The 26961-nt window shown below is 37.8% G+C and overlaps 1 protein-coding gene across 3 annotated transcripts in view; it reads left to right on the top strand.

Moving 5' to 3' along the window:
• LOC106101088 (homeobox protein homothorax) overlaps positions 1-26961 on the top strand; it is a 206471-nt gene that overhangs the window by 108079 nt on the left and 71431 nt on the right. For 2 of the 3 annotated variants that reach the window (XM_013280198.1, XM_013280196.1), the window contains exon 9: positions 15288-15445. In XM_013280198.1, coding sequence (XP_013135652.1) covers positions 15288-15445 — 158 coding nt within the window. The remainder of the gene's footprint in view (positions 1-15287; positions 15446-26961) is intronic. The other variant, XM_013280197.1, reaches the window with a different exon arrangement.

Genomic DNA, 26961 nt, shown 5'->3' with positions numbered 1-26961 from the left:
ATTAAATCTTAAACGAAAGTATTTAATTCATCAAATAAAACATGTTTACTACATTATAAACCATATTTTACACTTAAAGTTAAGTTATAAACGGTATAACATTTAACTTTTTAAACGCACAGTCCACAAATTGATATGCATCTCAAATTATTGAGCGTAGTACTGGGGTATGGATCGATGTATCGCAGACGTAAGCACGGGGCAAGATGGGCCATTAGGGCCACGCGCCTGTCACCGCCAGACATGACGCAGGCCCGAGGGTCACCAGACTTTGAGATTCGCTCCAATACCACAGTCCGGGGGTGCAGAAAGAATTAGTTTTATAATTACAGAGAGATTGCGTTGCCCTGGACTAGTTTTATTGTAAAATCTTTTTTGAAATAAACAAAACACAAGCAGTATTAAGTTTTTATTTGTTGACTAACTATTGCTCGCGCTTTTGCCCGCGTGAAATTTAAAATATAGCCTATGTTACTTACTGATCACGTAGTTTCTTAATGGTCAAAGAATTGTTGAAATCTGCCCAGTAGTTTTTGAGTTATTTCAATACATACAACAATAAAAATCTTTCCTCTTTACTATATGAAGATCACTTAAGATTTTTTGTCGTTCACTGTTTAGGTAATAGTAAAACCTAGCTGTCTAGCTTGTCCAGGGCAGAAGGTGCTGTAAAAACCTCCAGCCATTCATTACGTCCCGTCGTCCAGGAATGGTATACAAATAAACCTCTCCCGGACTAATCCGGCCACAATTGAAACGAATCTAATGAAACCGGGATATGGGATACAAAAAAACAGCCGGCCCGTCTACGAGCGCCTTTCCCCGGGCAAGCGGTTCTTTTTTAATTCTGTCCCCGGACTTGTATCGTATGTTTTTTTGGACGGTCTGCCTTTTCATAAATATTTTAAAATCGGACTCCGATGCGCTGGGGACAGGCGGAGCGAATGGAATTAGGATTTAGATATTTTCGGGCCTCGAGTAATTTATGTTCCTCTTTGTTGAGATATGAATAATGAGGTGGAATGATGAATCTCCTCTATCCTTCCCCTACCTCGTATGCCCTCCCCGTCCCTCTATAGTTGCTGTTTTATTTCCCCAGTTTATTGTTTTCTATTGTCAATAGAACAAATATTTTTAAAAAGGAACGTATCCTAATAAAGTTAACACAAACTTACATTGACTCTGAAATTTTAAAATGTTAAAGGAAACAATGCAATCAAAAACTACAAACTAAAAAGCAAAAGAAATCGATAACTAAACTTTTGTTGGCTACAACTCTTTTTTAAAAACAAAACTATCGAATTTAAATTCTTCTAAAATCGATTCGAGCATAAAGTACTGGCAGTTATTCCAAACACGCGCCTCGTTTAAAAAGCCCTTAACTAAATTATTAAAATAAAAAGTAAAAAGGGATAACGTGGATGATTTACCGATGTCAGATTTGACAGCTCGTAGTTCTGCCCCGAGGAAATTATAGTAATTTGATAAAATATCCATCTACTTAGGAGGAAGGTTTGGGGTAAAAAGTGGAGGTTAATTTGGTGCGATAGATGAGAGTATGCGAGGAATGCAAAGCATTGTTAACTCTTAACTTACCTCCGTACCTAAATGTTTAACTAAAACTATCTAATACATTACATTGTATACATTCTTGTTACATCGCGTGGTTGATTAAGAAAGTCAAGTTCCACTTTAAGGTTAGGTACGTAATGTAATGTGAAAAAGTGTATTGAGTCATCCGACAAGAAATTCTGTAAAATGACATGGCCTTTTTTATCGTATTGCCATATTCTTTATAGCCAGTTATGCCGATTTTAGATTATTTTATTGTCGGCACACAGCAGCATTGTCGGTGAATATATTTGCATTAAAATAAACACAGTTTATTCAAAAGCAACCGATTCGAGTGAAATAATGAGACGGTTGTAAAAATGGCGGATTTATCCTTAGCGCAGACCTCGGAGGACCGCAGCCGGACACTAAACTTCGAAATCGAAAATTATGTCCGCCGCTCGGCCCGACATAAAAACTAGGATTTGACAAGATTAAAATTGTAATTCAAGAAACTCGACGTGAATCTTATTGGTTAACATTCCCCGGAGTCTTTGGTCTTATTGGGAATATAATCTGCTGTAAATCGAGAAAAAGACGAACGAATTAATAATTCGACTTGCCCCTATACACTACGGACTTATAATCGGCTGATAGTTTATCCTTGGTCTGTATGGAGGTGCGCGAAATACACGGATTATGTCTAACATTTCGACCTAATTTCATCGGCCTATAAAAAGTCGATAGTTTGCGTGGTCTCTTAGTTCAATATTGTATTAATGTGACTCGAGTACATTAAGTGTCAAATTATTTGACACTAGCTTTCGCCCGCGACCCTGTCCGCGTGAAAAATAAAAATCTAAAATTAGTAGCCTATTTGTTCTTCCAGATTATGTTATTTACATACGAATGTTCTAAGATTTTTACATATAAATATAAATGGAGACTTTTTAAATATATTTAGTTTTATTAACTGTAAATGCATTATTGTAGACATCTTGTTTTGTGATATTGAGGTTATCATATTCATTTTCCCCATATTTGTGTTATGTGACAAAAGCTGGCAACTCACAGCGATCGCGGCCGTTACCGGAGATTACCTCTAATGTAATGTGTCGGTGATTTGAAATAATCACGCACAGATTATGTACAAGCGGATGTTACCATTTAATTAATATGTATAGCGTTAGGCCGCGTACATTGCTGCTCATATCAATTCGATAGCCATTCGGACGAACTAATTTGTGGCTTCATTTGAATACATTTACTATGTCTATTCTATTTTTAAAATATAACGTTGATGACAAAACGGTTTAATAATTCGATTGACATTAATAGTTGTAAATCTATTCCATAGATGTCGCTGTATTCATCTTGATAGATTTTGTCATAGAATAGTTATGGATACTATTAAAATATTTTTTGTAGTTAATTTCCATTATTAATTGTTTATGAAATGTATTAACAAATTGATATTCCTACGAAATTTTTGTAAGGTATCCCTGTAAGCCGTAAGTTCGCATTTGTTGCCGTCCAATTCATTTAAGAGCATTCCATTTGTGTTACATAGAAATTGTAACAGCGTTGGCTGTAATATTAACATGATTGACGTTTACGCATTCGTAATAGTGTGTAAAATACGATCTGTTAAGGTCTCCAGCTCTATTTGCGGTTTGACTGTTAAACGTGTAAGGAAAAGAACCAATGAAAATGACAAACGGACGTAAAATCGTGAAATAAAACATAGTAACGAGACCGGCGAGTCGGACTGCGTTCGCCTACGACGGGACACCGCAGCTTTGTCATACGAAGAATAGCTACGAATGCTCAGACGATAACTGAACGTTCTTTATTTAAATTACACAGCACCAATAATGTGCGGCCGAGAATAGTTTTGTGTTATTGAATTAAAAAATCGATTTTTCAGGTAATGATCCTACTCGATAATAGATGGCGCTGTTTTTAAAAATTAAACTATAAATATATATTTCACGTTTATATATATCTAATTTATGTTATATTCATATACAGTTAATCTAAATATTGTTTTTGTAATAATACATACGTTATGCAGAGAAAATAAATGATAACGAAACGTAACACGAAACAATAAGGCTCGCTCGCAAAGCATAACAATGCAGATGGTTGTAATACGTTTCATATTCCGTATCCGTAATTGAACATCACATGCAAATGTGTCGCGAGCCGCCATCTCTTTAATATTTATAGTGCCCTGGTACTTTCGCAGCAGGTGGAGGAACGTTTCTATTTATGTTACCTCCTCGTTTATCTTTTTATTCCTTTTATGACAAAGAGAAACAAGATATGAAAGGAATTTTTAAGGACAATCTATAGAATATTTTTTTAATAATTCTTAATAGAAGTTCATCATCATATTCCTTATCCTACTCCCGTAGGGTCGGGGCAACAGGTTTTTGTCCTCCACATAACTCATACGTCATCTGTCATCACTCCATTTGTCTTATCATATCAAGTTATATTTCTTAACTTACTTTAAAAAATAACAAAAGCTAAATCTAGCCTTAAAATATGTATCTTAACGCCTTATACTTGTAAGTATAGACAGGGATTAGCATCAAATAGAACAAAATACATGCCTCGAGCTATCTAACCAATTTAATGCATCCGTTCGGTCGAAGGTAATATTTTCCAAAACGTAATTACGATTTTAATTTTCTTGTCCATCATTTTAATGTCGATGATTACCGAACAGGTTGTAATCGTTTTATTTTTTTAATTCGTTTTACTGTCAAAATGAGAATAATTCGAATATGGTCTGTAAAAAATTTAAAAGATACGAAATGGACATTTACGGTAATTCAATTTAGTAAAAAATTACTATTTAGTTAATCTTTTATAAAAAGACGCAAATTGTAGTGATTTAAGTGCCATTTATTTGTTAAAAATTGATTACATTTAGGGCCTGTCCTATCAAATTGTAAATTGTCTAATAGCAATCCAACTCGTAAAATAGGTGATGGAAATATCGGATTTTGGTACTCTATCTGACAGTGACATCACTTAAGCTATCTGAGCCTGTATCAGCCAGTGATAGGACATGCCCTTAATAGCCAATTCTCTATATTTAATTATTTAGTTCTAGCTTTCGCCCGCGACTAGCCTATGTGTTCTTTCAGACTATCCTCTACATCTATGCCAAATTTCATTGAGATCCGTTCAGCAGTTTAGGCTACAAACTCTAACAAACATCCATCTAAACTTTCACTTTTATATTATTAATATGATTGATGTTAACTGTTAAAGAACTTGATTTTATTAACTTAATATATACTTCATTGTACTTATTACTTTCAAACATATCATTAGGAATGTAATCTATCAGATAAGCCTCGTTATAAAACTTACGAATTAGTTAAAATAATCTGTATTGTTTATTATAATTAAGTTGGGTACCAGGAATTTATGACTCTCGGGTATCGTAGGAAATGAAAAAATGTAGATAAAAGTAACGATAAATATGCGATATCGAGAATTAAATCAGACAATAATAGATAGGGTTTATCTTAACGTGGGCTGAAAGAAATTTTATATGTCTGTGAAAAGGCTAATAGTGGAAAATTAGGATTATTCCCAACCGTCACCCCGCTCTGTCCCCACGTGGGAATAAGAAGTTTCATCCGTCCCACCGTTCGGTCCCACTATCACTAATAAGGTGACAGATGGAACCGTTATTAAAGAAAATAAATTCCAATCGTCCACTCATCGCAAAAGGTGGGACGGATAAGGCTTTTGATTTTATTCTGTCCCCACGAGGGGACAGAGCGGAGTGACGGTTAGATTAATCCGAAAATTATTAGTTACTAGGTTTCCAAAAAAAACGAAAGTGAGTAGCCTATGTGTTTTTTCAGATTATTCTCTACGTTTATACTAAATTTCATCGAAATCTGTTCAGCAGTTTAGACTACAAACTCTAACAAACATCTATCCATCTAAACTTTCGCATTTACAATTTGTATTTTTAATTCCGCACGGACAAAATCCCGGGCGATAGCTAGACAAATATAAATGCCATTATTTTGATTAACAATTTTAATAGTTGTAATTAATAATAATTGTTATAGCTTCTAGAAACCGTTTTAAAGCTTGAAAATTGTCTATTACTAAGAATCAGTGGGACAAATGTTCATCGAATATCAAAGATGCCGCTCGGCGACCAATAGACCCTTTTAACTAGAACTAGTTAGTGACAATTACTTTGGTATTCATGACGTAATCTATTTTAATAAACTTCATGTTACAGGACTTGTTACAAATGGTTACTTAAACATTCTCTTAGTGTATTTTATATTCTAAAGCGTAAACAACCTAAGTCTGATGGTAAAATCAAAATAATAAGTCACCGACAATCTTTAGATACTCGTAATAATAACTTAAAAACATATTTTTAAGCTGATTCTTCTTTCCTTGATCATCAGATAGCATCTCTCATACAGTTTATTGAAGTCACATTTATATATGTATTTTACGTAAAAATAACTTTTATGTTATGTTGGTAATATCGATATAGTATACCAAATTTCATTTATATTAGAATTAAGTTCATTTTTATTCATTAATGAATCTAGAACTAACAAAAGCATGCAGATTGTTTAGTCTATATTTATGCCCGCGCGCATCTCTCCGAGTAACGAGCTGGGCGTTGCGGCGCGAGGGGTGCGGGGACAAGATGAATCGCTTCTAAACACTCTTGATACATAACCTGAGTAATTATTCAGCCACATTTCATTACGAATGTATTTATGTTCGTATTGTTTGCTCTTAATTTCTTGATTGATATTCTCTTGACAAATCTTAGATCTAATTCATTGTACTATGAAATGCTTAAAACTGGTGTTGATATATTTTCAAAGTAATTGTTATTTATGCATGTTTTTGATCTATTGAAAGGTGTAGTAATTTCAGAATGTGATTTGGTAGTTCTTATATTTTAAAAAGCATAATGTGATAAGATATTCTTTATGTTTCCAATTGTTTTAAATATAAGCAAATTGCTGCGGCTTTTATGCTGTAGTGGCGCCATCTCTTATCCAGTGGTTATAATTCGCGTTATTTGTCATTGATGCGTACACGTAGGCGGGCATATCTGTTTGTATCTCGCGCGTTGCCCGCCTACGAGGCCTTAATGCACCTAAAGTGCCCTCTTGATGTACGGCCTCCGTGATAGACTGCGCATCTGAAAGTCCTAGGATATACTTATGCTTTTTATTTAGAAGTTTATTGTTATTTTACTTATGACCTTTCTTTAACAAGAACGTGCTAGGGTGCTCAATAGCATCTTTCTTGGTACTCAGAGAAATGGAGAATGATAATAACAATCAGGTCCTCAATAAAGAAGTACTAGGAAGGCGTAATGTCACAAGATGACTATTTGTCGACGGGAATCGGCTTATTACGCGGCAAATATACGCGCTTATTTATGCGCCAAGACGCGCGTTGCGCCGCGCGCATCAATCCCGCGTTAATCCTCACATTATTTTCGAAATGAGCGAAACTGCATTTAATGACGCGACGCAGCGCCGCGCGGCTATTTCTGACGATGTAAATGATCGCCAAATACCATTCACGGTGACGCCTCGCACTCAGGTTGCCAACTTAGGGATTCAAAAACGATGTACCGAATTCCTCATTTGATCCAAAATTATTTTATAACAGTAACTACTCAACGACATTTTGAGATGCTTAAAGAAAGATCATTGGCTGTTCTTGGTGCATCTGTCGTAAAATACGCAGTTTACGAGCGTCCACGTAATGACCGCCCTTTCAATTAGAAGTCGGCCGCGTCCCGTGCTCGTCACGTCGTCACGCTGACAGCTCGCGTCACGGTGACGGATGGAATCCGCGCGAAACGTGACATTACTGGTGTTGCCATCTCTCTTGGCAAACACTCACACGTCTTAACTCGACTCTTTGAGGTTGCTGTTTTGTTTTACACTGTCAAATAAATTTTTATAGCAAGAATTAACTTCAGTAACAATCTTGCAATTTTTTATTACTCTTTGTAGATATTGTTAATTAAACAACGCGACATTTACGCGTGGAATATATTTTTAATAATGTACCAAACCTTTGCGTCAATAAATAGAGTTCTCTGTATTCCGAAGGATAATTAAGTGGTAATAAAATTTTACTATACCATTATTATGTTATAATAACCTTATTATTCTTGATGCGTGCGCGTGAAGCCGACTGCGGCATACAATTCCTCTCACGTCCAATTCAAATAACAATTAGTTACGAGGTAAACGCAGCCGGCGACCACGAACACTAGCAGGAACTAGTGTTACTGACCCAAACTGGACCGACGCTTCTTCCTTTAACACCGTTTATGTCTGTGATCGTGTGCGTTATGTTGCGGGTTCCGTCGACCGTTTACGCGGAACCCTCGCTGAATATATTCACCGCGAGGAAGGTGGTAAGGAATTTGAAGAGTCGCTAGACTATCGAATGTCGCGCGGGGAATGTTAATTAGCAGTATCTGACGCGTACACGAGATTTATTTCGCTCAAATGGGTTTCGTGTGCAGATAAGACGCGGCGAGGTGACTCGCAAATCTCAATCTAATAAATACTAGATCGATGAAAAAATTCACGACGAGTTCGTGAAATACGCAATCGAAAACATTTACAGGCAGTTCACAGCCGAAGCTCACATACTTTATCTGTTTTATGTTCTTTTTTTTGTTGAAATGGAAACATTGTCGATATCGGGTCGCACGCCGGCCGTTCAAAACATCGAGGAGTATTATCTTGACTGATTGGTGGAGTCGCCGGGGCTTAATTAAAAGTCGCATTTCTGTACGGGATGCCTCGGTTTTAGAGAATAAATTAACACGGGCGTCTTACGGTCCCTTTAATAAAGGCCATGTTCGTGTAGTGACGCGTTGCAAGCGCGTTGCGGGCGCGGCGCGGGCGCGGTGTGGACGCGGGAATGCGATGGTATCGCGGTATCGAGCCGAGCACTCGCCGTGTATCGAGTGATCAGAGTACAGGACGATGACATCGGGAGGTTGCTCGATAACGACGGACGGACGACTTTTTGTTTTGAGTATTAATTTTCGCCTGCGATACAGGGATGATACGGCGGGTAAAGTCATGTCTACTTTGTTAAGGACATCAGATACTCTTAATGTTGCCCAAAACTTGTTTATAAGCTTCGGAGAAAGGGAAAGATAGATGCGGTGTTCTTTACGATAAGTGCTCATTGGGTTTTTATTACGTGTATATTTTGTTAATTGTAAACTAACCTAGAAGTATATCTTGTCTGCGTATTGTGTGGCTCGTTTTATATTTATGCAAATTTTAAAAAGTTGTATTGTATAAAATTTCATATTGATTAATAGTGGACTTTTCTTTCTTTTTATTAACGTCGGTATAGTGTAATCGAGAGGCGAGTAACGAATACCTAGAAAGGTATAAAAGATGGCCGCGTCAGACGTACAAACGGACAAAACCGCGAATTAATCACCCGACAAGTCGGTGTAATGTTACTGCGTGTACTAGGCTATCATGAGGCGGGCGGTGTTCATAAATACGCGATATGAGGCCGCACACGGCGCGATCATGCGCTCCCAGTGCCCGGCACCGACCGGTTGCTACCAGGCTGCGTAGGCGACGTCTCACTTGTACCGGTAAATTTAAAAATTCCGATATCTCATTGGCCGTGTTCGGTGACAGGCCTCGTGGTCTCGTGGGTAGCGTCACTAATCTCCACTGTCGAGATCAACAAAGATTTAATGGCATCTGAATTACATTCGACTTATACCATTGATCTGCTTACATATATTTATTAGGATGTATCAAAATATGCAAATTAAATCAAAAATAATTGGATGAATGTGATAATAAGCGAAGTTCCGCTTGGATTCACCAACAAGTCTATCAAATTAAATCTCGCTCTAGTGGAGGTAATGACAGAGATTCGCATTTGCATCGAAAGCAGAGGGAGTTGATCATCGTCTGCAAACATCAACCCTCGCTCGCTGACAGTTTAACCCCATTGAAACGAATGCGTCCACAACCAAGCCAATGCATATTTAGCCGTCAGCCATCTTGATTAATATGCGCGCGCCTCAATCTCCACACACGTTTATGTTTTATTTCTCCAAATATTTATAGGTTATTTTTTAATATAATAAGTACAAATTAACTTGAAAAGATAGTTTTATTTTTAATTTTATAATTTTATTGATTTGAATTATAATTGAAGTACTTGAATCTGATTTGAAATATGTTTGGCAAGTTGCGTTTATCATATTTTATTATATTATTTGTTCCTAAAGTACAAATACCTGTTACATTTAGGGTTATGAGGTGAATTAAAACGAAATACAAGAATGTTAATTTAAGTATGTTATGCAAGTTTTATATTTTAAAGTGGCTGTTATTGGTATTTTTTTTTAAAAAAAATCTCATTTGAATGTCATACGTGTCGTAAAACGTTGGTATAATCGTTTCGGTAATCTTAAAAGGTTTAGATTCGCTTATTTAAAATTTTAAGATGTCTCCAAAAGCGGACCCGCCATAAAATGCCGGCACCTATCTCAGTCGTATCGGGTTTAATGAAAACCGCCCGAATCTCGCAAAATCCGGCCCTCACCGGTTAATATATGCGAATTTTATCAGTCCCGCCCGGCCGGGGGGCGGCAGGGTTACAAAATATGCAAAAATCAGCGCCCGGGGTGAATATTAAGTAATGTAATTTTGTTGAATATTACGAAATTAAGATTTAAATTGAAACCAATGCGTTGAAGGGAGAGTTCGTACTTCATAATTTGATAATGTCGAAATTTTTTAAACGTTATTCTATTTAGCATTATAACTTCGTCATACTAAGGGCTGTATACTGAAACGACAAGTTCCAGCACAGATTCCTACAAAGCATTTACACCTTTGAGTTTAAGAGGAGCTTTGACTGATAGGTGACAGTTGTAAGCAACCTGTTTAGACACGACAGACGAATGAAATACATTCTGACACTTCTATTCAACACGACACAAGTACGCATTAGCCCCCATAATATACTGTTAGGTTACTGAGGATATCAAGTAGCATTTCTCTCTAATAATTCCCTCAGTCATTGCTCCTTTGTGAATTGTAGGGTCTATAAAGTAAAGTGCTAAAATACTATTTTTACATCACGACTCTGACTTGAAAACACTATAAATATGAAATAAAAATGCCTAGTTTTAAAGCAAAAGCGGAATTAACAACTGGATTCTAGATTGACTTTTTGTACGCACACTTAAAGGTATATTAAAAAGTTCTGATAGTGCAGTACCGCGTGATGGATGACTGAAGAAACGGAGCGCAAAGAAGCAAGCGTTCGCTTAGCACAAAACGGCAGCGTTCGTCTGCGGAGTTACGGCACATTTAATGGTCCATAAAGGCACCCCATAACTCGGCTATCTACCGGATCATTCCGAGTGTTATTCCCTCTTAATTGCCCGTTCCGGGCGGAATCGTCAATTCGAGATATTAAACTAATTTTCAATGCTGTGTAATCGGCGAGACGTGAGCGCCGCGGCAAGGGTTGACGTGTCTCTGTTCAGCGGTAGCTGTTCACTTGTGAACAATTGATTTTATTGTTTTATGTTTATGTTAGAAATATAATAAACATATTTAAGTAAGATATGCCTTTCATTTGGGGAGTTTTACTGATTCTCTGCATATCAAAAGCGGACATCTGAAACTATCGCAGAACTGTTTAGTTTCGCTTTGGTTCCTATGAGTTTTATGAAGGTGCGCTACTCGATTTTAGTCATGCAACTAAACAGTTGAATTAGCTACGAAACAAATAATTATAACAATTGTGCGATATTATAGCCAAAGGTTGGCGTCTCTTATAGTTTTAACTTTTACCGTTGTTTTTATTTTCAGTTTGTTTACGTCATAAACTTTTCTACCTTAACTATATAAAGTTTGACAATAATTTAATAAATTAATATTCCCATTCGCATTAAGAGTGTTCGCGTAATAGCATTAATTTGATGCGACTCCGACCACCATTCATCAGTTCCCGCTGCCCACCGCTCGCATGCAATGCGAGGCCTCGCTCAACGCCATTACCTCACTACCCAATAATCTCACAAAAGCTCGATGCAACCGACTCTTCCATCATCGCAAACATAATTAATACTACGACAGAGTATAATAACCTTTGTGTCTATGACAACAAAGTCTACCGAAACTGCGCTGATGTATTTGCGATAGGTCTTCGTTTCGGGTGCCAATTTTAATTAGCCCTCCCCCTCCAACCCCTCTCGACTCCCAGTCCCCATAGCCCCCTCAGCCCCCGCGACGCCCAGATAAGGGTGTTTGCAAATAGGAGGGACTGCAAAGAAGCCAATCCATCAAATCGGTGAGCGCATTACGACACCACGCTTGTCGCTCTTTAGGGATTGGTCACGTTGTTAAAATAATTTATCGATAAATTGGGAGATTATTTTAAAATGTCACGTTGGCAATTTCGTGAGCCTTTAAACATTTAAACGGGATCTTAAGAAGGGCCGATGCTCCATTATTTTCTTAAATTATGTTAAACATTAATGAGGGTGAGGTTCATAAAACAGTAAAGTAGAAAATAATTCCTACCGTACACATCTTTTAATGTTGCTATTTTAAAGAATGCTCAACTCATAATTATATACAAATGAGCAAAATCGGTAGCAACTTCTTTGAGTAGTATCGATGTTTCCCACGGCGATACATCACTAGTGGCGCGTGCTTTCAGTTGATTGGCGTAACTCGATAGCCCTGCACTCATTTGCGCCCCGCACTAATGTCGATAAATCTCGTAGGAGCGCGGTGTCAATGGCACTCGATGAAACTTCTTAAAATTATCACGGCGCCTATTTTGTGCAATTTCTTCCTAATATTGGATGAATTGATAAGCTATGAATTTCTAATAATAGGCTAGAAATTATTTTCTAGACCCAAAATACTGTACATACATTTTGAACCTCTTCAGATGAGGTTATAACAATTGTCAATAAGATCGAAATATTTCCAAACCCGAACATGTAACCACAGCATCCCTGCAACTGAGAAGCGAATCGACGTGCTCTCTCCCGGGGGTCGGAGATTCGGTGTCGGGTTGCAGCAATCGGCTTACGAATGCCTCGGGACCAAACACCACACTGATGGATTAGCTTTAATGAGCGTTCGCGTTTCCAAGTGCCACTTTCGATGATCTTGCTTATTGTTACTTTACAGATATTAAAATTTGCTAATGTATATGACTTGGAAAAGACTAACACTTCACACTAAGGAGCTTAAAGGGCTTGTTTTGGAACAAATAATATTAAAGTTACTGTAGTAAAGTAGCCCTTGGTAAAGTTAGCAGCCTGCTTAGTGTTTCTGGAGACAAGGTCATTGAACTATTGTGTAACACAGTCCTGCAGGGCACGGGCACATCGATTGCATTAAGTTAATTTAAACGTTCTCTTGACTTTTCGCACGCATCCCTCATTGTGTTTGTACACACCCATTTGGGGTTGTATTAGTGAATATTAAGGGTCGCTCCCTGTGTGCGTGGTCCCGAGATGAATTAGGGGATTACAGGACTGCATCATGCAACTGCACTCTGATTTTGCACGCTGATCATACTACAGGATGTATCTATATTCAAAGTAAAATTAAAAAAGGAAAAAAATCTATATATTTTTATAGACTTAAATTTTTTTTAGGTATTTCTCTCTGTTTTTAACCTCATTTATATATCAAATTTTAAAAAGTAATTCATTGTAATAGAACAAGGTTTATACAGCTAAATACCCGCTTGGATTGGAATGTAAAATATGAAGACAAAGCAAATGATTTCCACGTAATGTTGGAACGCTCGCAATAGTTCTGTGAAGCGCTTGGCGGAGGTTCAGCATAACTTTCAAATATCTGTCGAGATAAATAACAGACCGCGACCGCAATTGAAAGATAACCAATACGATTTGAGTAAAATACAAACCGCAGCATTATCTTAAACATGGCCTACTTTTAACGCGCGATTCCAACCGAGGCAATCACCCTTTCAGCAAAGATGCATTTAAACTGCTTTTATAGTTTTATTACTTTTCCGATATACATTTTAACTTTAAAGCAAAGTATGAAAATGAAGTCAAATTCATGATATCCATAGAAACTTATTATAATGTTACCTGCAACAGGAAATTTTGGCTAAAAGCAATCCAACAGCATTAAGGTTACTTGAATTCGTAAATAAAACAATTACCGATCATGGATGTTACTGTTTTTGTCAAATTCTAACATTTTTATTGTGAATGGTACACCCTATATAGCTGTGGGGAGCGACGCAAGGGCGACGGGTAATGGCCTAAGAGTAATTTTATTACTTTGCCCCTATTACCATCACAATGTGCATGCCACCGGTCGAATACGATACGCGGATACTCGATACTTTGCCTTTCATCATTGTCATTTATTTTATCGATATCGAGCTGGAGAACGTCGCCCAACACTAATACAGATGCTTCCCTAGTTAAAGCAAGGCTTTGAAATTAAATATAATTATCAAGAAATAAATACATATTAGATTGTGTTTTATTCTAATTTAATATTGGCTAACATAAATTTCGTGTAATTTATATTAACCAGGCCAACAGAAATAAGACGGCGAGCGGCGCTCGCAGTCGCTCCGCTGATTCGATTTGTTCCTGTTGCGATGAATATTTGATACGGCTCAGTGCACACTAATTTGTTTATCGTGCTCTGCTCTCCTGGTACACGCGGATAACATTTTCACAGCGAAATTCACATTAATTATTCAGAATTGCAAAATCCTCCGTTGCATTCCCATTATTTCTTTTTCCATTTTCTCAATAACTCCTAATTACATGTTTAAAACAAAAAACAGCCGAATCATGGTTTTTACACTTTTGTTCTAATATCAATGAAGACCATACTTAGATGTTAGAGCTGTCAAATATTATGAACCCGTCTTGTGTAAGAAAGGCAATAAACGTAGTATATATAATAGCAAAGCTAGCCTCATCAAATCCGCGCAGCCAACCACGTATAATACGTCGTAACTAGAATTAATTAAGCGTATATACTCAAGATTGGAATCAGCGTCGTGGCAGGTGATTAAATAAATAGTCGGCGTTTCTAATTAATATGCTAGACGTGCGGCCGATAAGCGAGCATCGCGACATTTCTGCGATTAACACGTTATTCCAACTGGATTAGCGAAAATTTGTCTAGTCTGTCTATCTTGTTTACTATCTAACTAATCTAAAGGTTCATACTATTTCTTTACGTTACGCTAACATATCGTTAATTGGTTCCACGTGTTAACTAAATAACTGATAGATGACATATGGTTTATTTGATTTTTGTCTCTATTTCCAGTTACATGATACAGTTTAGGTGCTGTAGCGTTTTCTAAGAATGTGTTTAAAAGAGGATCGTGTTACAGGAAGTTTGGTTACTTTTGGATACAAACTTGACAGGAATAACAAAAAGTTTTAGTGAAAAAATGTAACGTTTTAGATATTACAAACTTCGATTATTCATTAATTTTTAGGTGCATTTTTGTTTATTATCTTCCTTGAGATATACGCTTTAATTCAAAACCAATAAGCCCGACTGAAATCTAATATCTCACCCTAACTATCTTGTGTTAAATGTGTTGTCCTCTTAAACTCTTATTCTTCACAAATGTTTGACTTTCTTGTTTGTTGATAGGCGACGCGAGCAACGCCAGTATTGGCTCGGGGGAGGGCACGGGGGAGGAGGACGATGACAGCAATGGTAAGAAGAACCAGAAGAAGCGCGGCATCTTCCCCAAGGTCGCTACCAACATCCTGCGAGCCTGGCTCTTCCAGCACTTAACGGTGAGTACTGTAAGTCTAGTTGCACTTATAACCACTAGATTATTACCTACATATTACTACAAACATCATAAAACGAAAGGACAATGCTGCAGGTGACAGAAGTAATACTATTGTTACAACATCTACGTATATTACAATGACAATAAGAAAAACTGTTGACTCTTCTCAATGACTCGCTTTTTTGAACTGACATCGTCATAGTTACGCGGTAAAAATGGTAGAGAACGAATTCTTTTTTTTGTTCTGAAACAGTTTGGCCAGTACGGTGACATTATATTGTGTGAAAGCGCGCGGCCGCTGCGAAGCGCAGTTTAGGACAATTGTCCGGCGCCATGTTGCCGGATTTTCAATTAAAATTTCCCGACAGACCGATAAATTTTTCATTGCGCACACAAAGACCTAGTTCCAGGAACTTTCCGCTAGCGCCCCGCTAACGGAATTAAACTGGTCCGCGCGCTGCGAACGAGCTCGAGCGCCGTATCATTGTGATTGATGACGTAAAAAATAAACATTAGCATAAGACGAGTGCACGGTTCGCCGTTGCGTAGTAATTTCTAGAATGGCTTTCTGCTGGGGCGCGGGGTCGCGGGGGCGGCGGCGCGCGAGGGGGGTGCAATTTCATTACCGGTCCGGATCCGGGCCCATAAATCACCAGGGCCGAAGAAGGCGCTCCCGGCGTTCGGTTCAGGTGACGCGCTCTCCGGAGCGCGCTATTTCTGTTTCGTTCGCGACCCGGATCCCGTTCTTTACGGCCGCGGATTCCGCGAACCTTCCAAACAGTTTTAATTGCTGGAGCTGAAATGTGGCGCGATGGCGCCCGGCCGCGGCTCGGCCGTCGATGCTTCACGTTTCGGCAGTAGTGCCCGTCGACAATCGAATTAGAAGGCTTTTAGCGCGTGCCGCTTCGCGTTTTTGCGCCTCGCCGTCCGCGCGCCCATTACGTCCCAAATTACTTGTAATTGCTTCGCTTAACGCTAAGTGCTTTCATTACCGCGGGCGGATACTGTTTGGGCGCGGGACGTGGCATTATAAAGTCCCGCTCCTGTAGGCGCGGTGCAAATCGAGTTTGAATTTGGCGGCGGCGTCCGGTCGCCGATGGCTCCTCGTCAAAAAGCGCATCCGGCGGCTAGTGGGCAGCGTGCACACCGCATTCGGGCCGTGTAATATTCATTCGATTAGCGGCACGCCTCGGCCGCGATGACAGTGTGACACGCGACCGCCGCTGATTGCGCTGTGTTTCAATTTGGAACAAATGAACTGGTGTCGCTCCGCCGCCGCTCGCCGCCGATCACCGATTACAGGGAAACGAGCACGGCAGAGAGCCGCTGACTGTTGATTGAATTCCGCCGCTCATTGCCACCATATCCCTATCGATACTGTAGCAGGATCGCTGCCCTCTGATTACTCTGTTGCATTTATGATTCTACGAGTACGTGATATCCTGTTGCGAGCATAACATTGCTTTTCACTGCTCCGCTTTAAAGCTGTGATAGTTTTCACCTCCCATGATGAGACGATTAAAGCAAATGATGGCCAAGAGAAGCATAAAATACCTTAGAGCGTATTTTTCTTCGTCTCTATTTAGTTTTCATGTTATTTTATTTAAGTCATTATAAGAATTTCATGTTTCAAAAGTAATGTTTATAATCGGTTCTGACTTGTGACAGCAAATTAGTCTATTGCTTAGCAAACAGAAGTCACTATGCGTTTGCACCGGTCTTTGCAATATTTCGCGGTCGATTTATATGAATACAGCCTGGATGTTGGAGTTCCGAGTTCCGCGCTTGTAATTTGAACCTTCCTAACTTGTATTTGAACTCATTGATTGGTCTTGTTTTGTGATCACACAATCGATGAGGTTTAGCGTTTAGCTTGAAAAGCTTTTGTTTATTGAAACGTTTAACCATTGCAATTTACAACAGATGTACAGAATTCAATGTTATTTAGTTTGAAATTATCATAAATGATAATATCACTTTCTTAAAACAATATCACACAGAACGTGTCCGACACTCAAATCCTGTCCCTTCCCGTCGCACGCTGATTGTCACTCCCTGTCACATGTAATCTTGTTAATGATTAATAAATCGGCGAGCACGTCGCGCTCCCCCGCGCCCCCGCCCCCGCCCCGCCGCACACGCTCAGAAATAATATTGAATAACGTCTCTGAACAACAAATCCCACCTTGCGACTTTAAGCCCTTTCAGGGGGCTAAAAATAATTATAAGGCTTGCGTAATCCCCCGCCGCAATCCCCAGCGATTCTTTGCTTTGTCTCCGCCAGTTACATGTCTGGTGACACCGTTAAGTTTGTGTAGGCGTGGTTATAAATATACCATACTAATCTTTGGATATTTGCTATCAGGCATATGGTGACTATCTTTAGTAATTTATAAAGCAGACATATTAAGTAATTAATACGTACAAGCTAGGTCCTAACTATGTATTAAATGTTTTTAAATTGACAAGACAAGCTATGGCGACTTTTAAACAGGTCCATACACGCCATCACTCTAAATAGAATTTTCCCTTCGAAAAACATGATCGTAATTTTGTAAGACAACCTCAACATAATATTAATAGAAGCACCAGGACATCATGGAGCGGAGGAGATATTGCGAAATGCGGAATTCCTAGGCGTGCGGTGTTGAGTTACGTTAGTATCGGGTTCGCTTTGAGAAGCACCGCAGCGGAATAGAAGCATCGCGGAATAATCGCCCCGAAAGAATTTATACACATTATTTATGCAGACTGCCTCTTGCGTCATGCACGCCTGGTACTTTACGGTTATTACGAGCCTTGTCAAAGTGGGCTTCATGAATTTATCGGAAACGCTTTACTGGTTTTATATTCCACTTCCAATTATGCATGTATTTTCATATCTCCACTCGTTTCCTTTCCAATTTCACATGTATCAGTATAAATATGAAATTAAATCTACATTTTATCTTTTTAAATGTACACAGATAATGTTATAACATCAATGTTGAGGTTAAATTACAGTTTGACAGTGTAATTATGAAGTAAAAAAATAAATTATCATTTAATTTTATTAACACTAGCCATATACGAAAGCTGTCACAATAACCTCTCAACACTATTATTATTAACAAGTTTTCAAGTGCAGTTCTGTTGCCATGCAGATGTTAATCCGACCGAAGTTATCCGAATGTCTTACTTCCCCACTTTGCCCACCATTAATCTAATAACTGGGCCTCCCCACGAAATATTACTCAATTTTCGCTGTTTTCACCGCATTAAAACGTTGGGAAAAACTTTGTGTTCCCTTGGTTTATTTAGGGTAGGGCGAGTCGTAAGTTTCGCGCCGGCGTCGGGGCAAATTGCATACGAATCCTGGAAATGAGAATTTATTAATATTGGAAGGAGCGTGGAAGCGAATCTTCTACGAATTAAGCGTTAGAGGGTTTTTTATTTGGCAAGTAAATATAAATACTCGTTCAGAGACACTTGCGTGTGACTACTTATTTGACAGGTCAAATTCGTACACATTTGTTGTTACATCGGAAACATTCCCCCTTTATTTCTTCAATTTTCTGAATAAAATTATTTGGCCTAAATGAAATTAAATTGAGGCTCTGGTGGGCATAAAAACTTAGTGTTTACATCCATAAAATCCTGTCCAGTTGGTCATTGAGAGATATAATTCCAAGTTAAATATGCAATTTCCGATTTAATTTGATGTCAGTATGCTAACGGTCAAGAAGTGTCACATTTAATCATTTTTAATACCCTTAAAAATGGACTGTTATAGAGAGTGGGGTGGTGCGCTGTACCGCCAGGGCTGGTTAATGTTATTTTTTTCTTGGCGTCCACTTCAATGCCTCGATATCATTTAGGTTAGTAATATTGCAAAATGACACAATTGTAAAATGTTACACATAACATGAAGTTTGTTTAAATATAGTTTACTAGCTTTCGCCCGCGATTCTGTCCGCGTGCAATTAAAAACACAAATGTAAGAAGTCTATGTGTTCATCCAAACTATCCTCTTATATTTATGCCAAATTTAATCGAGATTTGTTCAGCAGTTAAGGCTACAAAGACTAACATGCATTAGTTACTTTTTAGTAATTAGTGACTTTAACTAAATAGCAATTTTAAAAAAGATTTAACGTCTTAATTTTAAGAAATCCATTACTAGTCTTTACGTTTACTATTAAAATACATAGAACTAGTTTGAGAATAGTTCTTTAGCAGCCCTACAGAACACAGGAACCATTTCCTGCGTCCCGGAGTCCCGGCGTCCCGGCGTTCCGGCGTTCTGGGGCGGCGTCCACTTTTTAAGTCCGCGACATTTAATGCCCGCTGGTACCGGGCCCACAGGAAATTCGGATTTGCCGGAAATAGAGTGTGCAGATGAAACGCTGCACCGAACAAGGACAGAGCTATTTGTATAGTATGCTAACGAAAATCGATATAGATTTTATATTGAACTCGTTGTTAGTGTACCTAAGCCGTAGTTAAATGCTGGTCCAGCTTAACTTCACGGACTTCGGAACTTCACTTCTTCACGACGGATGAAATGTACATATGAATTTTGATAAACATATTGGTACAAGGCGGGATTCGAACCCAGGACCTACAGATGCTTCACACCTGAATCATTAATGACTTCACATTTGCATAAAAAACCGTTATAGAATATCGATTTGACAAAAGTTTATCATTCTCCTGGTTAATTAATACTTGTCACTCGATACTCAGTTTGCAGTTAGGGTTGTTTGCGCGTGTTCAGTTCCCGAGGCGACCTGCCGTACATTTGTATAGGACGTTTGTGTTGCCGAGATACTAAAGGGTTACGCTTCACAAATATTGGCTTACTCTTGAGGCTAATCTATTTGCGGTAGGGATTGTTTTACGCGGATCACTTTCAAGCCTTTACACCGATTTGGATATTTTGAAGTGTCGCTTGAGGGCTTAAATAATTATTTTCATCTGACTTTTTAATAAACTTCTTAAGTAAACCAAGTAGTTTAAGAGTTGGCGCACATCTTGGAATAATCTATCGCATAACTGTTTAGTTGCACTTTGATTCCTATGAGTTTATATGGAGGTGCGCACACTATTCGATTTTTAGGTGTGCTAATAAACAGTTGAATGGGCTCCGAAACAAACGACAATCACACAAAAGTTGTGCGATAGTTGACTGTTTCGTCAAAGGTGCGCGCGCTCTAAATAGTAATTTCGATTAGTACCTATATTAGATAAGTTATATAATAATACAAGATTGTAAGAGGCCCAAAATTATATCAAAACAACAAACTGCCGTTATATCCATGCGGTAGCGGTCCACGTAAATTGTCCGTTACGTATCTAGTAGGAATTGTGGGGTCAGTTCGTTTGCGGGGTCTGCGGGGTCTGCGGGGTGTAGGGGCGGGGGGTCGCAGTTAAGATAAGGCTATCTCCCGCAGTGGACGGCGACTCGGGTTTCAGGATGTGGGGTCCATCTCGGTGCTCCCCCGGGACGGTCAAGGGTTGTGAAAAATAACCGCGTTTATATAGAAAAAAAGAGAATACTTAAGTTGTGTTAAGTTATCTTGAGTGCATTGCGGTATTGCGCAATTGTTTATTGAAGTTTTTTTCTTACTTTATCTAACTAGAGTTAACTTTTAAATATTCTTGTGTCCGTATCACGCTATAAATACAAACAGAGTCGACAGAAAATAGTAAAGCATTCAGGAAACGCAATATCAAAGTACCAGGACACAATAAGTTAGCGACACGTAATATCCGAGTACCGAAAAATCCGTCGCAAACCGGCTCTAGCCTTTGATTAATGTATTCCCGTGCCACTTATATTGCGAAGATATCCCTTATTTTATTCGAGTCGGAGCCCCGTACGTCAAAGGTGTTATTGCAAATCTAAGGGTATATTAAAAAGGGCGGTCGGGTATTTATGTGACGGGAAAATACACCTGAGATAGGCCGGGACACACCGGGCTTACTTCAACATAAGTAGTTATACCTCCTTATTACAAAACCAAAGAGTTTTATGAATATTATTGTATTAAAAAAATCGATGTAAAAGTAGAGGTTCTTCGTGTTATTAATATTTATTTTAGACTCAATGTTGACAAGAAATTTTATACGTCAAACAACATCGATACATATTGTACGAACTACATTAAAAATAAATACCACTTTTGGTATCTAAGTAATAATCATGATTTGTTGAAACTCAAACAAGGTCACTTTTTAAGATAACACTGGCGTAAAAAATCTCGGTGAGAATTTATAAATTAACAGTTACTGATTTTACAAGAGTAGCGAAATATTTGACGTTTTTGTTAAAATATATTTATTTTTTTAATAAATAACAACTTGAATTTAATTTGGTCTAGACAATATAAATATAAATAAACAATAAAGTAAAGCCCAACTAGAATATAAACATTTCTGTTTGTTCATTATTTCAGTCGTCTTTATCGACTTGCATGAAGATTTGGATGTTTTTAAAATGTGTTTTGGTAATCGAATAGTTCAACGCATAGTGTCTAAAAGTGAAAATAGATGGCGCTGTTCAAAAATGTATCTAGTCCATTGACCGTCCGCTAGGGACACTTCACTGGCCGAACCAAGTGCGCCCAGCGATGAATTTATAATGGACAATCAACCCTTCAAGTTAGGGTCGAGTCGATGTTTTTCTTTAAACAAGGGTCTTGACCTCTTTAATGCGTTGTCAATTTAACAGGTTACAAAGGAATTGCGAAAGAAAACTTTGGCTTGCTTTCCGTTTAGCAGTATTTTTAGTTTATTTCGAACAAGCTTTCGCCCGCGGCTCCGTCTGCGTGGAATTAAAAAAAAACAAAAGTGAGTAGCCTATGTGTTCTTCCAGACTGTGCTCTACAATTATACCGAATTTCATCTAATATCCGTTCAGTCGTTTAGGCTACAAACTCTAACAAACATCCATCCATCCATCTAAACTTTTGCATTTATAATATTTGTAATATGAAGTATGATTTGTAATAAATGATTCTTCTTTACAAAGCTAATTGTTTTTGGAATTATGCACAGTCGCTAACGTATACAGTTATTTATAAAAGGTGTACATATAACCTCATACAAATTATTAAAACCAAGCAAGAGACAATTCCAAGTTACTCCGCACTTTGTTACATTCTGCATGATTACCGAGTACCCATGCACACCAACTTAGGCAGTAAATTCGAATCCAGCCGGAATAGGTGCCTCGGAGAATTTTTCCGAGAACCCGCCGCCTTACGAGAGGTCGGTAAAGTTGGGCGAAGTAATCTAAAGTTAGGTGCCGCGCGGCTATTTAGATGCACATCTTAACTCCGTCGTATATCTAGATTGCAATTCTAAGACATATCAGATACTGTAATGTACATTTATTTCTTAAATATCTCTTTTGGTTTACTTATTTTATACACACTTTTGCTCCCGACATCGTCGTTAACTAACTTCTTAAGCCTATGTGGTCTTCTAGACTTATTATTTATATCTTTGCCAAACTTCATCGAAATCTGTTGAGACGTTCTAGTAATAATCACCCATATATCTTAACTTTCGCATTTATTAGTGAGGTTTGTTAGAAATTGAAAAATTAATAATTCAAAATTATTTTTAAGACGTTGTTAAGTAATTTTTTTTGAGCTCAGAGAAACATGCTTAAATTAATAAATACAGATTTCTTGCAATCTTACTTCTTACTAATATAAATGTGAGAGTTTAGATGGATGTTTGTTAGAGTTTGTAGCCTAAACTGTTGAACGAATCACGATGTAAATCGGAATAGATTTAGAGGATAGTCTGGAGGAATACGCAGGCTACTTTGATTTTTTTATTTCCGAGTAGAATTTGCGAGCGAAAGCTAGTACAATATAATTATAATTTAATTATATTGTACTGTATATATACTATTGTACTGTATAATTATAATTTAATTATAGTCTACTGAGTACGTATCTATAAAACTGTCGCTACACTTTATGTGGTTATAAATCAAATTCCAAAATGGCGTCGAATCTATCCGGGCATGCGTCGATGCATGTCGATGGAGTATTTATTTAATTTTAATAAACAATGCATTTGCATATGCGGCTGCGGCATACAGGGGCGGACTGCACGGCCTGATAATGCATGCATTTGCATCATACCAATGAATTATATGTCATGTGGAAAACTGACCATTATCTGTCATCACACACGCTAGCAAGGTGCACCTATAATATTTTTATGATTAAAAGTGAAATTTAATTTTATTTGATAAAAGTAAAATTAAACAATCTTTAAACGGATTCTGTAATATTTTTTTTCGTGGTGTTTGCGCCGCGGGTCAGTCGTGCCTGAATAATGCGGACACCAGGGGCCCAGGGCGGCTTAGCTAATCGTTGGCCGGCGGACGATTAGCCCAGCCCGGGCAGATAAGGCCCGCGCGATTGCACATTGACCGTCGTCCGCCTCTACCAACACCAACCCTCCAACATCACTTTTAATCCGTCTTAACGTAACGGTAAATTGGACGAAGGCTTGAATTACGAGATTTTGTTTAATTACCTTTCAAATAGCCAATTTAACTATGATTTGAAGTAATTGAAGTAAATCAGAGGAAAAGACCTTTTTAGACATTAATAGCAGATTTATAAATTTGTTGCAACCTATAAATAATATAAAGATTATTTTTAATCTGTTAAACTCTGGACAATGTTGCATTTTTTAATCCACTCCTGTTTTTTTAGAATAGCAATTATAAATAGGATTTATTTCGAAATATACGATACCATTTTAAGCTTAGCAGTAGGAAAGGTTTTAAAATTTATCGAAATATCCACGAAAGCGGTTGGACGTTGATTCCGTTTTTAAAAGCATAAGTCGCGATGAAAGTTTGTAGTCGCCATTAGCGGGATTGCAATGGCGCTGTCGGCTCGGATTCTCGCCGCTTTATTGTCCGCTAATTTAGAAAGCGGTTCGCGATAGACGGATAAAGTAAATTGAAATGTGACCACGGCATGCGATTTAATAACGTTTTAATTGAAAATGATAAATAATAAATTGTCTATTAGTGCAATATTATGAAAATGTAATAGAATAGATAAAACTCATAATTTACATCTTACTTCTGCTGATAAATGCGAAAGTTTGGATGGATGGATATTTGTTAGAGTTTGTGGACTAAACTGCTGAACGGATCTCGATGAAATTTGGCATAGACGTAGAGCATAATCTGGAAGAACACTCTCTCACTCAGGCTACTCGCTTTCGATTTTATTTTTTTAATTCCACGCGGATGAACTAGAGGTCGAAAGCCAGTATACCATAAGATTGTTTAAATACTAGAACTCATGAAGACATCTTGTTGTCTTTGTTTCTTTCAGTGTAAATGAGAGAGACAAAAACACGGATTTAAAACTATGAGCAATCCCTGTTCAAAATTTTTTTTTCAATTTAATTTCATCGTAAGAATACAATATTTCTAAGAGATGCCTAATATAGAACAATAACTTAGCCTGAAAGTGGGAGGTTCGGGGATGCAATGGGGTGGGGGGTAAGACTGAAGCCATTTTCATAATGCACCGCTCGAGTTTGTCTCAAGTAAAACTTCACACTCTAAATAATTACTGGGTAGACAGAGACGTGGACTGAGTTTGGATGAGTTAAGTTTCTACTCTACTGGATAAAGTTATAAGAATAAGTATATGATACTTTCATATACAATAACAGACATAATTTTTCTATGTGACAGGTTCAATAACAAACGAAATCTCGTGACGTCATCGTGACTGAAAATAAATCGTATTCTCGAACTTACCAGAACAAATGGCAGAAAGTGTAAGGTTGAGACAAGTTCTCCTAATGCGCGCCCACCTAGGTCCCATAACTCATCCGGCGGAGTCTTAAAATTCAGACGGGAGTGCAGTTTAAGCGCCAGACTTGCTCTTTAGCACTAAATTACACGTACAGCAGTCTATTTAGGGCCGTTAACTGCGTCCGAAGCTTTCGGGGCGTCTTTGTTTACAAAGAATAATAATCTATTCTAATATTAAAAAGAGAATAGTATTTTTATATTTGTATGTATTGAAATAACTCAAAAACTGGCCTAAAAAATTCCTTCACCGTTAGAAAGGTCATTTATCTGTTAGTAACATAGGCTATATTTTTCTAATTCCACGTGATAAAAGTCCCAAGTTAGTAACTTATAAAATAGATGCTAAGTGCTATAACTTAAGTAGGTAAAATAATATAGTGGTCTTTGAGTGTGTTTTTGAAATATGAAATTCTAAATAAAACATTCCTACATCTACAAAGCACAGAAGTGAGCGAACAGAATATGAATGCGTTATCCTAAGGGAGTGAGCAGAGTTGTCTCGTTTTGCCGACGTGTGTAGTGTCTAGGATTACGTCACAACATTCTCTTAGGCTTGCTTCACACGACGACAGTATAGGCAGAGTAGTAAGCAATACGGCACTACAATTGAATGTAAACTTTTAGGCAGTCTGTATGCATATAAACTACGCTGTTTAGTTTGCTCTACCCTCGTGTGAAAAGCGCTTTAAGATGCCTGTAGAATAAATCACAAGACCGGTGTGAAAGGATAAACATGTCCTCGTGTCACCTGTGAGTATAAATTTGACACTGGAAATAATTTAATGCCCTTTCTATTATGTAGGAAATGTTATATTCTTATTCTATAAATAATAAACATTTTGAAATTCGAAATAGATAAACATACGTATGGGTTTCCACGGCTGAAACCAGCTTAGACTTTTGAAGCAAAATACGGATTATTACCAACCGTCACGCTCTGTCCGTACGTGAGAATAAAAGGTTTTATCGGTCCACCTTTTAATCCCACTATCACCAATAAGATGACAGATAGAACCATTAAGAAATAAAATAAGTTCCAACCGTCCCCTCTTCACAAAAGGTGGGACTGATGAAACTTTTTATTCTCATCTGTCTCCACGTGGGGACAGAGCGGGGCCAAGGTTGGGAATAATCCCAAAATACACTTCGAGCAATTTCAAATACTCGCCTAGATATAGGCTATATGTTCCTTCCTAAGTTATAGTTTCGTATAACTTAATATAATAGGACCGTCTAAATCTTTATCTTAGATAGATTTATTTTATCGTTATTTTTCTTTATCCATACATTAAGATATTAAGCAAAATAGTCGCGACAAGACTTCGCTAGTCGTATTTAAAACTGCGTCCATATACGCCCTTCTTACGATGGCCAATAAAAACCTAGGCAGCTGTGGACGACGACCAATCAACGGCCAGGCAGCCTTTCAGTCTAGTCTTATTTACGTATGACACATAAGCGATTGTTTCAGCCTTTATCTCTATTTAATTTAGTCAGCTGTTTGTCTTTTGTAAATAAACCGCCATCTTTGTTTCCATGATCGGTGTACGAAATGGCATATTTACCGCTGGATAATTTAATGTAATTAGTTTTGCGTTGTTTTGCTATTCTACAAAGTATTCCAATATTCATTTACTCTATTTAATGATATAATGAAGTAAATTACTCAGAAACAA

This window comes from Papilio polytes, unplaced genomic scaffold (assembly GCF_000836215.1).
Source record: "Papilio polytes unplaced genomic scaffold, Ppol_1.0 DF824024.1, whole genome shotgun sequence".
Classification (NCBI taxonomy): Eukaryota; Metazoa; Arthropoda; class Insecta; order Lepidoptera; family Papilionidae; genus Papilio; species Papilio polytes.
The sequence above is the reverse complement of the archived record's forward strand: the minus strand, read 5'-3'. Positions and strand labels throughout refer to the sequence as shown.